Source organism: Rhincodon typus, chromosome 2 (genome assembly GCF_021869965.1).
Source record: "Rhincodon typus isolate 14 chromosome 2, sRhiTyp1.1, whole genome shotgun sequence".
In the NCBI taxonomy this organism is placed as follows: Eukaryota; Metazoa; Chordata; class Chondrichthyes; order Orectolobiformes; family Rhincodontidae; genus Rhincodon; species Rhincodon typus.
The window spans coordinates 69,439,970-69,457,722 of record NC_063333.1 but is presented as its reverse complement, the minus strand read 5'-3'; the positions used below and the strand labels follow the sequence as shown (position 1 = coordinate 69,457,722).

At 40.7% G+C, this 17,753-nt stretch overlaps 1 protein-coding gene across 2 annotated transcripts in view; it reads left to right on the top strand.

Moving 5' to 3' along the window:
* The window catches only part of elp2 (elongator acetyltransferase complex subunit 2), a 98,284-nt gene that overhangs the window by 21,503 nt on the left and 59,028 nt on the right, over positions 1–17,753 (top strand). For both annotated transcript variants that reach the window (XM_048611020.1, XM_048611015.1), the window contains exons 6-10: positions 1,212–1,361; positions 5,141–5,332; positions 7,909–7,978; positions 10,955–11,056; positions 13,502–13,559. In XM_048611020.1, coding sequence (XP_048466977.1) covers positions 1,212–1,361; positions 5,141–5,332; positions 7,909–7,978; positions 10,955–11,056; positions 13,502–13,559 — 572 coding nt within the window. The remainder of the gene's footprint in view (positions 1–1,211; positions 1,362–5,140; positions 5,333–7,908; positions 7,979–10,954; positions 11,057–13,501; positions 13,560–17,753) is intronic.

The following is a 17,753-nucleotide window of genomic DNA, read 5'->3' as shown; positions in this document are numbered from 1 at the left end:
ACCAAGTCTCTTTCTGCTATTGTTGTTAATGACTGCAAGGTCATTGACAATTAGTTTATCTGTGGATTCATAGATGTGAAAAATAGTATGAATGGAGCATAAGATTTATTAACTGGAGAAAGAAGAATTGAAGAACCTGTAAAGTGAGGAGAATTTCAGTAAAATTTATTCCTGGTTTGAGGAATAGCTTGTAATAACATTTTCATAAATATGTCAAGGCGTACTCTGAATTGCGGAGGTTCATTTAAACTATTAACACTTCCTTTACATTATTAAAGTATATATTGCTACATCTTATTATCCTCATCTGGGCTTTTCCTTGGTTCAGTGTTCCTTTCAAAATTGATATTTCTGTAATTTCCAAAAATTGATTTGAAAATTTTACAGGTTTACCAAATAATCAGAGCATGAGAGATAGTAGGAACTGCAGATGCTGGAGAATCTGAGATAACAAGGTGCAGGGCTGGATGAACACAGGCCAAGCAGCATCGTAGGAGCAGGAAGGCATGAAATGTTTGACAATGATACAATTGAAGTGATGTTCCCGATTTTGCTGTGAAGAAGCATGGGAAATCTGGAAGTATCAGAACACTGGGGTTCTGATGTATTTAAATAAATGTCTTTGTTGTACTCCTTTCCTGTCAGACAAATGGCCAGAATGGCTGGCTGGAAAGGAAGCACCAGATGGCCACGGCCTGGGGGCTGATTCACAACACCTAAGACAGATCACATGTTGGTGGTGGCGATGGCTGACAACTGAGTTGAAGCAGCCTGGTAGCAGTTCATTAGGGGTGGGACTTGGCTGATCATTATAGATTTGTTTGTCCCACCACCGCCACTACCAAGTATGGTAGCTGCATATACATCATGTTTCAGTCCTTCACAGGCCCCATGTACCTCAGCAGATCCAAGCTCACTTACAAAACCAAACAATTGACCAAACAAACTGAACAGCAGATAAAATAGATAGCTTATTCAAATAATGATTTTTTTATTCTCTATTTCCCTTTTTTTGGTTTCCTTTTTATACTGGCATTTCCAATTAAAATTCTAATGAGCAGTATGTGCTATTTGCATTTCAAGGGAAATCACTTCTGTAGTACTGCAACAAAATCAGAATTGAAAGGGATGCATATGGTCATAAAACATCAATGTATGTCTTCCCGATCATGTTTATAAGACTGACGCCTTTCAATCTAATATGTTTTCAGGGAGAGTGGAAACCAGAAGTAATTCTTTCGGGACATTTTGGTTCTGTTCAAGATTTGATCTGGGATCCTGAAGGAGAGTTTATCTTAAGTGTTGGTTCAGATCAGACAACGAGATTGTTTGCTCCTTGGAGAAGGGCAAGACATGAACAGGTAAACAGTGTGATATTAGTTAGCATCAGAGGTGAAAATTGTTGGAAAAGGGGCTCTCTTGTGGTGCAGATGTAGTGTCCCTACTCCTGGACCAGAAGGCCCGGGTTCAAGTCCCATCTGCTCCACAGGTATGTGATAACATCTTTAAACAAGTTGGTTAGAAAAATAGGTTTAAAGTATGTTGGAAAATGTCACTGCAAATAAGACTTTGTTTTTACGATCCTTTTATCAAGCAGAGTATTTTTATTTGTTTGAGAGCCTGGAACGTCTCCATGTTTTGTTTTGAGCAACAAACATTAAAAAAGTGAGGTTATCTAAAAACAACCTGCACAAAAATGATTGGAAGACAATTTTTTTGCATCTTATTTTAGAAGAGAATGGATCCATTCTTTTAGCTAACAAAAACAAGTGGAATCCTAGTCTTAATTATGTAGGTAATACAGATGTATTAAGACCTATTCCTCCAAGAAGAGGGAGAAAATGAGCTGGAAAGTTGCTTGGTTCTGTCTCTTAAATTTGCTGATGATTATTGTTATGATCTCAGCTGAGCATAATACTGGACAAGTCAGATCCGAGAGTGAAACCTAGCTTGAGACATCATGGACTGAATCTTACTGGAAATCAGCTAAATGTAATTTTTGTCAAGTTTCTCTCTGTGAGGCTGGAGAGTTTTCTTTGTCATCCTGAATCCATTTCATTAACTAAGTTACCCAGGATTCTGGGTAATCCAAGATCGAGATTGGGAAAAAGTTGTGGCTGTAAGAGCTGATTAGTGATAGTAGGAACTACAGATGCTGGAGAATCCGAGACAACAAGGTGCAGGGCTGGATGAACACAGCAGGCCAAGCAGCATCACAGGAGCAGAAAGGCTGACGTTTCGGGCCTAGACCCTTCATCAGAACAGGGGGAGGGGAAGGGGGTTCTGAAATAAATAGGGAGAGAGTGGGAGGCGGATAGAAGATGGATAGAGGAGAGGATAGGTGGAGAGGAAACAAACAGGTCGAAAAGGCGGGGATGGAGCCAGTAAAGGGAGTGTAGGTGGGGAGTTAGGGAGGGGATAGGTCAGTCCAGGGAGGACGGACAGGTCAAGGGGGCAGGATGAGATTAGTCGGTAGGAGATGGGGGTGCGGCTTGAGGTGGGAGGAGGGGATAGGTGGGAGGAAGAACAGGTTAGGGAGGCAGGGACGAGCTGGACTGGTTTTGGGATGCGGTAGGGGGAGGGGAGATTTTGAAACTTGTGAAATCCACATTGATACCATTGGGCTGCAGGGTTCCCAAGCGGAATATGAGTTGCTGTTCCTGCAACCTTCGGGTGGCATCGTTGTGGCACTGCAGGATGCCCAGGATGGACATGTCGTGTGAGGAATGGGAGGGGGAGTTGAAATGGTTGGCGACTGGGAGGTGCAGTTGTCTATTGCGAACCGAGCGTAGGTGTTCTGCAAAGCGGTCCCCGAGCCTCCGCTTGGTTTCCCTGATGTAGAGGAAGCCACACCGGGTACAGCGGATGCAGTATACCACATTGGCAGATGTGCAGGTGAACATCTGCTTGATGTGGAAAGTCTTCTTGGGGCCTGGGATGGGGGTGAGGGAGGAGGTATGGGGGCAGGTGTAGCACTTCCTGCGGTTGCAGGGAAAAGTGCTGGGTGTGGTGGGGCTGGAGGGGAGTGTGGAGCGGACAAGGGAGTCACGGAGAGAGTGGTCCCTCCGGAAAGCAGATAAGGGTGGGGAGGGAAAGATGTCTTTGGTGGTGGGGTCGGATTGCAGATGGCGGAAGTGTCGGAGGATGATGCGTTGGATCCGGAGGTTGGTGGGGTGGTAGTGTTGGAGCTGATTTCCTCGAATTCTAAGAGCAGTAATTACTGTTTTATAAGCTGTTGCATTGTTTTGGAACTTTGGGGAGAGAAAGATCAAAACAACGGCACTTTAAAAAGGAGGAAAGGAGACGATTCCTGCATGATGGCCAAGGAGTTCCCCGACTGATGAACTGCAAATTTCTGACTGGTTGTACTGAGCATACAGAACTGACTGTGGCCCACTTTCTGGGCAATGCTGAGGCAGAAACCTTTACCCTGATCATCTCAAGCAAAGACTGACTGTGCCTAAGCCCCTGCATCAATTGCGGACACTGCCCTTGACTATGCTGGACCCAACTGCTGTTTGCCCCCCTTGACTTGTCTGACGATGAATTCCTGTCAACTATGTGACATGGCCATTTGGTTGAAACCCATGCAGTGTGTTTGCTGTATAGGCTGCTTATCCATGGGTAATCGACATAAGACACCACGGTATAGCAACATGTCTACCCGCTTGACTGATGGTGGCTGACAACTATGATAGGCTGCCTAGCTCTGTGCCTGCATTAAACAACAAAACAAGACAGAGTGGCTGAGGGGGCAAATCGCCAAAAAGCATGGCATGACGAGCGAAAGATGCAATGAGCATCCAATCCACCTAACCTGCACATCTTCGGAGTGTTGGAGGAAACCAGAGCACCTGGAGGAAACCCGCGCAGACACGGGGAGAATGTGCAAACTCCACACAGACAGGTGGCCAGGGGTGGAATTGAACCTGGGTCCCTGGCGCTATAAAGCAGCAGTATTAACCACTGAGCCACCATGCTGCCACCTGAGCTGTAGAAAATCGCTATACCTGTACAGCAGAAAGTTTGCAGTATCCAAACAGTGTCCACTATTCATCAACCGCATTACAACCAATTTCATGTTAATCAAACATGCGTTATAGCGGAACTACCTGTATACTCAAATTCATACATCATAATATGAAGAAACAAGGGGACTAAGATTACAAATTTAAATTTGACTAAGATTTGGAATGTAATTCATAAATACTTTATCTAACCAGGATGCATAACATAGCTGAGTAAGAGAAGGGTCAAGTTTGGAGTTGAAACAGCCCAGACAGCAATAATAGTTAAGTAAAACTAAGAACTGTAGATTCTGAAGATCTGAAACAGACAAAAATGGGAAGTGCTGGACAAACTCAAGGTTTGGCAGCATCTGAAGGGAGAAAAACAAAGTCAACATTTTGAGCTGAAAGATCCTTCATCACAACTGCAATAGTAGTTATGTTGCTTTTAATGTTCAATTTCATGAAGCAGCTTTGTTAAAATAGCACAATACTAGGATTTCTACCCAAAAGAATAGATTGTTAATCTATAGAAATTATTCTGACAGTGCATTCCTTGGAAAGAACAATTTGCTTAAAATGTGCTGTTCACAAAATTTGAACCAAATGTTTTTGAGTGCTGAACATGACTGAAAAATTAGTGCAAATGAAAAAAGATATTTAAGAGATGTATTTCAGATTTCAGATATCTTGCCTGACATGTTATTTAAAAAATACTTGAAGACAGCTTGAAAGACACCAAGGCATATAATTTGTAGCAAAATTTTCAGAGGGTGGTGGTATATGACTGTGGAGCAGAGGAAGCAAGAAAGAACTAGTGATGTGAAGTAGACCCGTCTACTTGGTCAGGTGTACCATTTTTTGCTGTTATGTTTTGTTATGATCTTATCACTCTTGCTGATGTAGCATTTTTTTATTCTCGGGTAATTATTTCTGTGGAGATCATAAGATCATAAGCCATGGGAGCAGAAATTTGGCCCATCAAGTCTGCTCCGCCATTCAATCATGGCTGATAAGTTTCTCAACCCTATTCTTCTGCTTTCTCCCAATAAACCTTGATCCCCTTGACAATTAAAAACCTTTTTATCTATCTCTTGTCTTAAGTAGCTGACTTAAGTTATTTTTTCATGTAGGTAACCTGGCATGAAATAGCACGACCACAGATACATGGATATGACATGCAGTGCTTAGCTATAATTGGTCGTTTTCAGTTTGTTTCTGGTGCTGATGAGAAAGTGCTTCGAGTCTTCACTGCCACCAAAAACTTTGTGGAAAATTTCAGTTCCATTACCTGTACCCCACTTGAGAACTTGCTCTCAAATAGTGTAAGTACATTGAATACTGTTGTTTAATTGTTATGTTTCAACATTTGTCCTTTATCTTTGATTATAGGAGGCAGCTCTCCCTCCTGATATTATTAAAAAAATTATCTAATAACATGAAATACGCATCTGTTTCTTTTTCTTTCCATAACACCAGTTTGCACGGTGCGCAAGCTAGCTCATGACTTGTTATTTAATGAAGGGATCCTCATTGTAAACTACAGTTTCGATAGCAGCTTTTCTGCAGACCCCTAAACAAATTGAATGAAAAATCTGTATCTGTCTTCTTGGGAATCATTTGACTCCTCATTTCCTGGAATTGCAGCACAGAACAGGCAATTTGTCCCATCAGGTCTTGATTAGTTTTTTCCCCATTAGTCATTTGGATTAATCTAGTCGTTACCGGTACTACCTCAATATTCTTCCTTCTGCAAGCAGCTATCTGATTTCCTTGTAAAGGAACTTTTGGTTTTATATCAGTATACTTTATGGATTTTCTATATTCTAAAAGCTTCCTTTTGGGGAAAACAAAACATTTTCTGAGGTTTTCAATTAATTTTGTAAGTACCCAAAATTGGTGGTTTCTTGTTCCTGAGATGACAGCCAGTGAAATATCATTATGTATGTCATAACTGAGTTTGTCCACACCCAGGTAGACTGTGAAAAGCCCTGTGCATTGTTGTTTGTAGCTTTTAATAAAGCATTTATCACAATTCTACATGAAAGGGCAATCAAGCTGTAGAACTGTTGCAATTCAGTGTACATTCCTAGGAAAGGATAAGAATTTGATTGAACTAAATAAGTACAAGAAACTAATTGTTTGAAGAATCGAAGTTGAGCAGATATTTAAAGGGATGCTTCAGGGATCAGTATTGGGACTGTTATCAATGTTTCCTTAGAAGTATTTGTGTGCACATGGACACGCAGCATACTGGAATGTACTGTGCAGGCGCTCACAAGTTGTCCAATTTAAGATATTGCGCATACATAGCCAAGCTAAAAACTTCAAAATACTGCATGAACAAGCTGAATGCAATAAAAAATGCTTGAAGGGGATATTAGCTGCTGCTTTTGAAAATTTGTATTAATAGCTTGGATTCAGAAAGTCATTATAAATCTGAGGTGATATCAAGTCAGGAGAGGCAGTTGATTGGTAAGATTGCACTTGGAGTATTATGTTCAGTTGTGGTCTGCCTGTCTAAAAGAGAGGATATAATTGCCACAGAGACAGTGCAATGAAAGTTCATTAAATTGATAGAAGGCATAGCAGGACTGTTGTATGAGGAGAGATTGGTTTGACTGGACCGCTATTCACAAGTGTTTCGATGGACAAAAGGAGATCTGATTGAAATGCCTAAAATTCTAACAGGGCTAGACAGACTATATGCTACAGGCGAGAAAGTTTCACCTGGTTCAGGAGTCGAGATCCAGGGGTGACATTCTGAAGGTATCGAGTCAGCCAATTAAGGCTGAGACGAGGAATATTTCTTCATTCAGAAGGTCATCAACCTGTGGAATTTGCTCCATAGAAGCCCGTGAAGGCTGGAACAGTGTGTATATTCAAGAAAGAGATAAATGTTTACATATTAAAAACATAAAGAGTTGTGGAGTAAAAGCAGGTAAATGGCATTGTGAGAGGATCAACCTATGTTGAATGATGTAGATAGCTCAAGGAGTGAATGGCCTACTGCTGCTCCAAATTTCTATAAATGTAGTGACCAAATGGGACAGTGCATTGAAGGGGATTGATACCATTTTCTGCATCAGACTGCTGAGTGCCTTTAAGATGCATTCCCTGCATAGTGCCAGGGATCAGGACGTCTGCTCAATTCTGTAGAGGAACTTGCAGTGGAGGGGAAGGATCCAGCTGTAGTCCGTGTAGGTATCAGTGACATGGGCAGTGCAAAGATGGAGGCTTTGCATAGTCATTTTGAGGAGCTACGTTGTCAATGTAAACAGAAACTTAAAGGTCATAATCTCTACATTGTTACTTGAGCCACGCGTGAATTGGCACAGGACAGATTCATTTAGAGATAGTGGGCAAAAATGGGTCCTTTTAAGGTTAGAAAGAAATACTGAATGGTGTGCCACAGGGATTAGTGCTGTAATCTCAACTGTTTACAATTTCTGTAAATGACTTGGATGAAGGAACAGAAAAGATGGTTGCCAAATTTGATCATAAGACAAAGATAGGAAGGATTGGACAGAAAGTTGAGGATCTTGTGGGATGTAATTTGAAAATGTTTTGCTTTGCAACCTTTGCATGTTATATATTAATAGTGGAAATTTCACAGATACAGTGAGTTTTCAGATCCATTGAATTTCATCTTGTCAGTGTAGACATGGTAGGCTGAAAGGCCTGTTCCTACGTAGGACTGCTGTATGTTCTATGATATCGTTAGATTGCAATAAAATGAAGTTTACTTCCAATCAATACTACCGTGTTCAAGACCAGTTCAGTTTTTGAGTTGTAATTGAAATGTGTTTTTATTTTAAAGTTCGTGTTTTTGGCTTGAAATGTCAATGGACACTCATTTTATATACTTCATGATTTTAATTTTGTTTTTCTTTTATTGCAGGTAAATGATGAGATTCCTGAAGGTGCAAGTGTACCTGCTTTAGGATTGTCAAATAAGGCAGTATTTCAAGGTATTTTTGAAGAATTTCTTTTTTATTTGACGTTATAACTCTGTTTTGGAAAAACAAAATCACTTTATGTCATATAGACTTCAATTTTCACAGAACCAAAATGACTCTCAGCCCTTAAGAAATGGTTCTCGGTTCTGAGATTCCCGACTGCTTTCCGATGTTTGTGAGCGGCTCAAGGGTGCCAGCTGTGTCGAGGTGCGAGCTGGCAGGATCCATTATGAATTATTCATGACTTAGTCTTCTGCCATTTTCATGCAGTTGGGTGAGCTTTTTAAAGGAATGTGATTTAAGGCACCTCGAGGTGTTGTGACCCAGCTTTTGAACAGCCTGCCTCAGTCCTTGGCAGTCTGTGTGGCTACATCTGAACTTTCTCCAGTTTGTGCCTCTGGGCCAGTACTTTCTGAGGCGGGTACATGAAGCCAGGAATTTTTGTAGCTTCCTCTATCAGCCTAAAGGATAAAAATTTGACCCCTGTAGTAAAAAATTACTCTGTGGTCTCTGACACCTTGTACAATGTCTATTTAACATACCTGACTCTGACATGCACAGATCAATGGCAGCAAGTCTCATAGCCATGCTTATTTCAGTCCTTCTATCATGGCCATAAATGATCATTTTTCATGAAGGTCATTAGACAGTGATCAGAATAAGGAAATGTAGGTACTTTTAATCCACAAATCCCATAATTTAGGAGATGATTTTCATGAGCAGTTTTGTCCAATGTTCCGGACATTTGGGTTAATCCTAGTGACGTCGTTTTCCTGACCGAGACTAGCAATTGAGCCTTGCCTGCTTCAATTTGAGGCTCATTCCTGCACAGCAAGGCCTATTAGCCCACTGACCAGTTAAAAGAGTTGATGTGCTGCATAATTAAAGCTCTTTCTGCACCTCTGTATAAAACATCCACATTTTTTCATCGCTCTTCATGTAACTAGAAAGAAGTAGAGACTTGGAGTAAGGGATTGTTCTATCTGGGCCAGAAGTTGAGAGGTTTTTCTGATAAATATTAATGATTTGAATGCATATGTAGTGGGGTATGATCAAGAAGTTTTTAGATGGCAAAAGAATTTGTTGCTTGGTTAATAGTGAGAAGGGAAGCTGCCAACTGCAGAAAGATAACAGTGGACTGGTAAGATGGGTAGAAAAGTGGCAAATGGAATTCCATGTGGAGAAGTGTGAAGTGGTGCACTTGGGAGGTCAAACAAGGCAAAGGAATACATAGTAAATAGGAGGACTCCAAGAGGTGCACCGGAAATGACAGACATTGGAGTCGATGTTCACAGATCACTGAAGATAGCAGGAGAGATGGATAAAGTGATTAAGAAAGAATATGGAATCCTTTCCTTTGCCAGATGAGACATAGAACAAAAGATGAGGCAAGGTTTTACTTAACCATATAAATCACATCCCAGAGGATGGTAAGGATCTGGAACTCCACTGACTGAAAGGACAGTAAAACCAGAAAGTGTCTGGATATGTACCTGAAATATCAGGATATGGACCAAGTCCTGGGAAGTGACATTATGTTAGGTCATTACAATTTGGTAGCCAAATGGCCACCTTTTGTGCCAAACGTTTTTCTACATTTTCTGAATATATGAAGGGGAGGAAGTGCAGGGATGTGGGGAGTAGTCAAAAATGAATTGTTTCTTAGGAGGGGCACAACGGATATGATGAAGTCAGGTGGCCCTGTCCTGTTGTTATGGACCAGACCAAATGCCCTCAAAATATATAAAGAAGATGGTGTAGACCCTAACTTTTTTGCATTTTAAAGGTAAGTGTAAGGTGTTGAGTTCTCGATGCAATTTGTTTCAAACTGCCACTTCCTTCTTATACTATAATTAAAACACAAACAAAATAAAAATAAAAGAATTGGCTTAACTGTAACTATCGAAATGCTTAAGAAAATAGTATGTTAGCTACTACTAATTAACTTTTCCAATGTAGTAATATCCCTTAAGCACACCCTTGACAAAGGCAAATTTAGTAAAATAGATTATGTCACATGCAATTCTAACAGCAAGAAGAGACCCCCCAGCTTTTAGCTATAACAGAGAGAGGAAAAACAGCTTCCACAATCCAGCTTTGAGGTCCCAGCATCAACTACTACTGAAAGCTAAAACTAAAAATCTTGGTTCTGTGGGAGCTTGACCCAACCCATTTAGGCTGCTTCTATTGTTCCAACTTTAAAACAAAACGGAGGCCTCACAATCTGTTTACTGTATTGGCTTTGGAGCAAACTGCTCGTCACCTCTGTCTCAAGCTTTCTTCATTTAAAAAAAAACGACGAAATACCAATCTTAAAGCCATAGTATTGTCGCACTGTACTGTGACATGTCTAAGATTATAAGTCGTGTTACACAAGAAATAATGTGTTCCACACTATAACTACATGAAAGTTTTATTGCATGTTACCTTTGCTTCTGTTGCAGTTTAGCTTACATCTGTTCCCTCTGGTTCTCAAACTTAAATTGTTGTACGCTTTACCTGATAAAGGGGCAGCACTTTGAAAGCTTTTGATTTCAAATGAACCTGTTGGGCTATAATCTGGTGTCCTGTGACTTTTGACCTTAAATTGTTGTATTTTGACTTTGAAGACATTGCACGGTGCAATTTTGTAAAACATAGAAACAAAGAAAATAGCAGCGGTAGTAGTTTATTCGGCCCTTTGAATCCTCTCTGCCATTCAATATGAACATGATTGATCATCCATCTCCATACCCTGTTCCCACTTTCTCCCATACCACTCGACCCTGTGAGCCTTATGAACTATATCTAATTCGTTTTGAAAACATTCAAGGTATTGGCCTCAACCACTTTCTGTGGCAAAAAATTCCACAGGCTCACCACTTCTGGGTGAAGAAATTTCTCCTTATCTCAGTCCTAGATGTCCTTTCCACTATCCTGAAACTTTAAAGCTGAAGTTTTAAAACTGTGTAAATGCTCAATTGGGTAATCTTGCCTTCTCTGCTTCAGGAGATCTAGCTGCCAATGCTAGTAAAATGGACCAAAGTGCTCTGCCGCTCAATGCTGCTGACCAGTATCCTCAGACCTACTTCCAGCCAATCAATCTTACAGGTATAAAAGTCCGAAAGACTAAGGATTGTTTCCAGGATTTTGGGGGACTTTTGAATTTGTTGATATAATGAAACTTAAAGATATCTTCCAAGAATTTTATGAATATGTGGAAATTTGTTTACAAGTGTTTGGTATTCTGGATGGACATGAATGTAGGTCTTCTATCAGAACACACTTTGACTCAAGTTGGGGCACCTTGAATGGGGAAGAGATTGACAAGGTAATCCTACACTGGTTTGCTGGGTGGGAGCATCATGGAGAGTAAAGTGGAGTAATTCGGGTTGATGCAAATAAAGATGGCAGTTTTAGTGGGCCTTTTAAACAATGCTGTGAGAAGTAGAAAAGCTACTTATGAGCTTATCCAAGGGACCTCAAACTTAGAGCAGTGGCAAAAGAATATGACATCGGTAAAAAGATTGTAGGGAAAGAAATACCTCATCTGTAACTTTGCTCACAAGTCTGCTGTGTGGCACTGCATCAAATACCTTCTGGAGATATATATAAAAAAAGGGATTTGGTGCTGGATCCTGTGGAACTCCATAGGAAAGAATCTTCCAGTTGCAAAAGCACCAGAAAAGAAAATGCTTCATTTCCTGCCACTGAACTAACTTTGATTTCAGCTTGCTACATTTCTTTCAATCCCATGGGCTTTTACTTCTTTTTTAAACCTGTGAACCATGTGGAACCTTGCCAAAAGCTGCACCAAAATCCACATCAAATACATTCCCCTCATCAGTCCTCCTTGTTACTTATTCTAAAGGTTTAATCAAGTTATTCAAACATGATCTCCCCTTAATAAATCCATGTTGATTTTCCTTGATTAATGTGAACCCATTTGAAGTGATAGTTTAGCCTGTATCGCAGAATTAATTCCACTAATTTGCTTACTGAGATTATACTGCTTGGCCTCTAATTATTTGGTCTATCTCCTCGTTTTCTTTTTATACAAAGGCACAATTTTGGCAATCCTCCAATCCACTGGCACCACATCTGCTTCCAGTAGGATTGGAAAATGATGGACAGGCCTTTTGCCATTTCCTCCATGGCTTCTTTTAACAGCCTGGGTACATTTGAAAAGCCAGTACAGAAATGATGGAAGGGACTATATCATAACATTTACGTAATTCTGTGATATTAATGACAGATGCAAATCTAGGGGGCATGATCAACAAAATTGACTGTATGGTTGCCAGTGTGGAGGATACCTGTAGACTACACCAATATATCAATGGTGGTTGGGTGAGCAGAAATGTGGATAATAGAATTCAGGTGGGAGAAGTGAAGTAAAATATTTGAGGAGGTTGCACAAGGCAGAGGAATATTCAATTACTGGGAGAACAGGGTTGTTGAGGAAGTGAGGATCCTTGAATGTCAGCAGATCACTGAAGGTAGCAGGAGATGATAATAAGTTGTTTGAGGACACAAATGAAATCCTAGAATATAAGAGCTGGGAGGTTATGCTGCAACTATGTAAATTAATAGTTTGGCCACAACTTGAGTTCTGTGAACAGTTCTGGTCACCTCATAATCTAAAGGAAATAATTGCACTCTAAAGGATTTACAAGCATGCTGGCAGGACAGAAAATAGCTTGGAAAAGAAGAGGTCAAGGGGAGGTTTGAGTGAAATGTGAGACAGCTGGATAGGAAGAACATGTTTACCTGAGTAGAGAGGACACTGACTAGGACATCCAGATTTTAAGATTGATAGAACAATTGGAGGGGAGATGAGGAAAGTGTTTTCAACTCGAGGTGAATTGGGAGCTGGAATTCACTGCATGAGAGCACAGTGGAGGCATCCAGATATGAATCTCGTGCCATAACCTGCAGCACTAGGGACCAAATAGTGGAAAGTGTAATGGGGCAGGGTGGCTCACTTGTTCACTGGCATAGCCATGATGGGCCTAGTGGCCTTTTTCTGTGCCACCAACTTTCTGTGATTCTATTCAGTGAAAAAGTAATGCACAAGAATAGTAAGGAGTTCAAATCTACCCAAGGACAGAGAAATGAAAGGCAGCATGACAGGCTGACAGAAAGTGGAAGAGACTTGATAAAATAACAAATTAGTGACTGAGTGAGAAAGAAAAGAGATGGACTTAAAATACATGGGGGCCTGTAGCAGCAGAAAAAAAGACCATGTGTAGATACAGCTGCTTTGCTGTACACCATGAAATTTCATAAACATGTAAAGGCAGTATTCCCATTAGTTTACTTATATCTCTTCTTGCTCTTCTTGCCAATTTATGCTGTTCTAATTTAAGATTTATCTATCGCTAATGGAACTGAAGTAAGAATGGTCTGTGCAAACTCTAAGTCTGCAAATTTCCAAAGGAAAATAAATGAATGAGTAAAATGGATAAATATGTGGCCCGATGGTATATTTTTGACCTCAATTGTGTAAATGGGTTCATTTCTTTCAATGTGTTATTTTCTGTTAATTTCATATAGAGCCTCCTTCAGAAGATCATCTTTTACAGAACACACTCTGGGCTGAAGTTCAGAAGCTGTAAGTTACTTTGTGTATTTATATTTCCTTAAAATCTGATGCTACTGTAAGAAGTTCTTGAATTAAATCGACCACTGTCCCCAGATATCTCTCCACCATTATTGTTCAGATTCTGCTTTTACTTTTTGCTTTGTAAGTATTATTTCATTGTGCAGCTATGGGATATTAATCATCTTACAATGTGCACACCGGAGGCTGTATTCAATGGTCTTCGCCCCTCACTACATAGCCAGTGGGAGCTCCATGCCATCACTTTTAGAGCAGGCCTGTAGAGATAACTGCCACTCAGCAACTTGACAGATCAGCAATGGGTCTTCCCTGGGAATATGTCCCCTGGCTGGAAATCTCACCTGCTGAGGGCTACTGATCAATCAATTGCTCAGTTGACCCTGCAAGGTGCGCCAAATGATTCCAGTGATTCACATTGAGGAGACTTTCCATCATGTTGCGTGACTCTGCCACTGTGCTAAATGGGAAGGTTTCAAACAGATCTATCAACTCAAGACTAGGCATCCACAAGGCATTGTGGGCCATCAGCAGCAGCAGAATTGTACCCAACCACAATTTCCAAACTCGTGGCCTGGTATATCCCAAAGTACAATAATCACAAATCCAAGGGCTCACCCTCAGTTCAATTAAGAGCGCTGCAAAGCATGTCTGGTGCAGCACCAGGCATACCTAAAAATGACATGTCAAGCCTGGTGAAGCTACAACACAAGATTAGCTGCAAGGCAAACAGCAGAAGCAACAAATTATAGACAGAGCTAAGCGATTCCAGACTCTACCAAACTCCAGAAGTGAGCTAAGACTGACTGCCCTTAACATCAAAGCCACATTTAACCAAATTAGCATCATGGAGCTCTAGGAAAATTAGAGGCAGTGGGAATCAGAGAACACTCTCCAATGGTTGGAGTTGCACTAAGCACAAAGCAAGATGGTTGTGGTTGTTGGAAGTCAGTCACCTAGCTCCAGGACATCATTACAAGGGTTCCTCAGATTAGTTTCCTAGGTCCAATAATCTTCAGCTGCTTCATCAATGAACTCCTCTCCATCATACAGCAAGAAGTGAGGATGTTCGCTGATAATTAGACAGTATTGGCTATTCTCAACTTCTCAGTATTAAAGCAATCCGTGTCCACATGGCAAGTGATATTTACACTACACAAGTGCCAGGCAATGACTGTTACCAACAAAAAGTAGTCTATCACTCCACTTGATGCTCAGTGGCATTTCCGTCACTGACTCTCTCAATCTTTACATTCTGGGTGTAGGTGGGAGAAGAGATCAGAAACTGAATTAGACCAGGCATATAAAAAGACAGTGGCTACACGAGCAGATCAGAGGTTAGGGATCCTGTAGCGAGTGACTCACCTCCTGACCCCAAGAGCCTGTTCATGATCTACAAGGCAACATCAGCAATCATTGGCCACCTGTAACTGCCCTTGGGCAGGTGGTGGTGAGCTGCAGTATTGAACTGCTCTAGTTCGTGTGGTGGGGAGAGGAAGAGAGTTCCTTTACTGCCACCAGGTTGAAGTCCTGGAACAGCAACACAGTTTCAAGCAACATTCTTAAGCTACGCAGCCTCATGATTACTCCAAGGTTCCGCACACATCAACTTTGTGCTGATGCATTGACTTTGGTTTTGGAAATAGATGCTGTGCTCAGGCCTTGAAGGCCCACCTTTAAAAACAAAATATTACAAGGAATGTTAGTTTCAAGTCAAACTGTTGTCAGGCTTGGAGGAGAATATCTGCTGTCCATGTTCTTCTAGATAGTAAAGGGAAAGTCATCATAGTCCAAGAGAGATGACTGGTGGTGATTTAACCTGCGGGTCACCACGCATCAGGTGAGTGGAGAGGTTGAGTTCGTCATGGTAGTCTCAGCCACTGCAGGAATTGAACCCACACTGTTTGCATTATTGCGCATTGCAAACCAGCCGTTCACCCAACTGAGCTAAGTGACAGCAGGTTGGATACAGTCAGTACCTTGCCTATTGAGAAGAGCCAAAGGGACATACCTACTGTCACATGGCATTAAAATTCTTGAGTATTGTTGGAGCTGCACACATCCTGCTAAGTGAAGAGAGAGTATTCCATCACACTTCTAATTTGCACACTTCTGATTTGCCTTGTAGATGGACAGTGGTCTTTGAAGGGTTAAGAAGTGACTTACTTGCAGCAGAAGTCTTGGTCTCTGATATGCTGTTTCAGCTGCAATATTTACATAGCCAGTCCAGTTTATTTTCCAGTCAATGGAAACCCCAGGATGTTGATTGAGGAGGAGTCAGCATTAGAAATATCTTGATTATCAATGGGTGATGGTTGGATTCTCTCTTGTTTGATTTGGTTGTGTCCTGGCACTTGTGTGATGTGAGTATTTCTTGCCACTTATCCCAAGCCCCAGGTATGTGAACATGAACAACTTCAGTATCTGGGGAGTCATTCTGTTGTTTTTCTGCCCATCATCTCAATAATGAGGTTAATTCCCCTCAAATCCTGGATGCTGAGTGACCTCTGTCTCTGACAGTTATGTAACATCAAAGCAGTTGCCAAGACCAAACCCCTCCTCCACTCACCCTCCTCTTATGGGGCTGGTTTGATGCCCTAGGACAGCCTTGACCAACTCCTTGTGGTGTGCCCTGGTCCCCTCTGTAAGTACAGAAGCAGACACCTGTGCTTCCTTTTCAATATTCCCTTTTCTCCCTTCATTCTTTGAATGCCCTCAAATGGGAGGAGAGCAGAATTGATGCTTTTCCCTACTCTGGTTATTGAATTCAGCATCTGAATTGTCGCCATTAGGTTAGTATACTGTCCAATGCCAATATTTTTGGGAGCCCACTGTTTTCATTCTTGGCTAAAGGAAGCCCTGAAAATTTGGCCAATTGTTACCACCTCTGTTTGTTGACTTCAGTACATTTTCTTTAAAGATATTTTATTGTAATGAGAAAACTACTGCACAGTACATTGCATAATCAGTCACAGTTTAATGCAGGTTTTTTTTTTGCAAATATGCAAGTTGGAGATGAGCATTGTTCACTGCTGTTTTGAATCTGCTATTTTATGCCATAATTACGATTATTTCACGAGCTTTAACCTGTTCTATATTTGTTATTTGAAAACATCATCATGAAACATATCTTTCTTGTAGGAAGTATTCGTCTGAAGTTAATATTAAAAGTGTTGAAGGAGGTCGCTGTAGAGTTACTTGATACATTGGCAATTATCTTCTAAAATTTTAATGATTCTGTAATGATTCCTGAGAATTGGAAGGTAGCAAATGTCACATCACTATTTAAGAAAGGAACAAAAGAGAAAGCAGAGAACTAAAAACCTGTTAGCCTTAAATCAGTGGTGTGAAAAATGCCAGAATTTGTTTTAAAGGATGGAATAAATACGCAGCTGGTTGATAATGATTAGCTTGGGCACAATCAATATGGATTTGTGAATGGAAAATTGAATGTTTGTTGAACTTGGAAGATTTTGAAGATGTTACTAACAAAATTATTAAAGGAGAGCCAATAGACATACCATACATAAATTTTCAGAATGCTTGTGATTAAGTTCCTAATAAGAGGCTTATAAAAAAGATTAAAGCACCTAACTAAGAGGTACTGTACTGGCATGGATTAATGATTTGTTAAGAGCCAGAAAACAGAGTAGAAATGAACAGTTCTTTCTTACATTAGCAGAATGTGACTAATAGGATATTGTAGGGATCAGAACTTGGGGCTCCAGCTATTCATAACATATATCAATGATCTGGAGCTAAAAAGACCAAATGCAATATTTGCAAATGTGCAGATGATACAAAGCTAAGTGGGAATGTGTGTTGTGGAGAAGATGTAAAGCAATTTAACAAGGAGTTCGAGGGATTCAGTGATCAGGCACTAAACATGGCAGACTGAATCTAATGTGGAAAAAAATATGAGATTATCCACTTTGGTAGCAGAAACAGAAATGCAGAGTATCTCTTAAATGATAAACGGTTGGAAAGTGTTGATGTACAAAGGCACCTAGGTGTCCTTGTTGATGAGTTACTGAAGGCTAACATGCACCAAGCTATTAGGAAGGCTGTTGGAATGTTCATCTTTATTGCAAGAGAATTTGAGTACAGGAGCAAGGAAGTCCTTTTTCAGTTGTATGAAAGCTTGGTTAGACCTCCCCTGGAGTACTGTGTACAGGTTTTGGTGTCCTA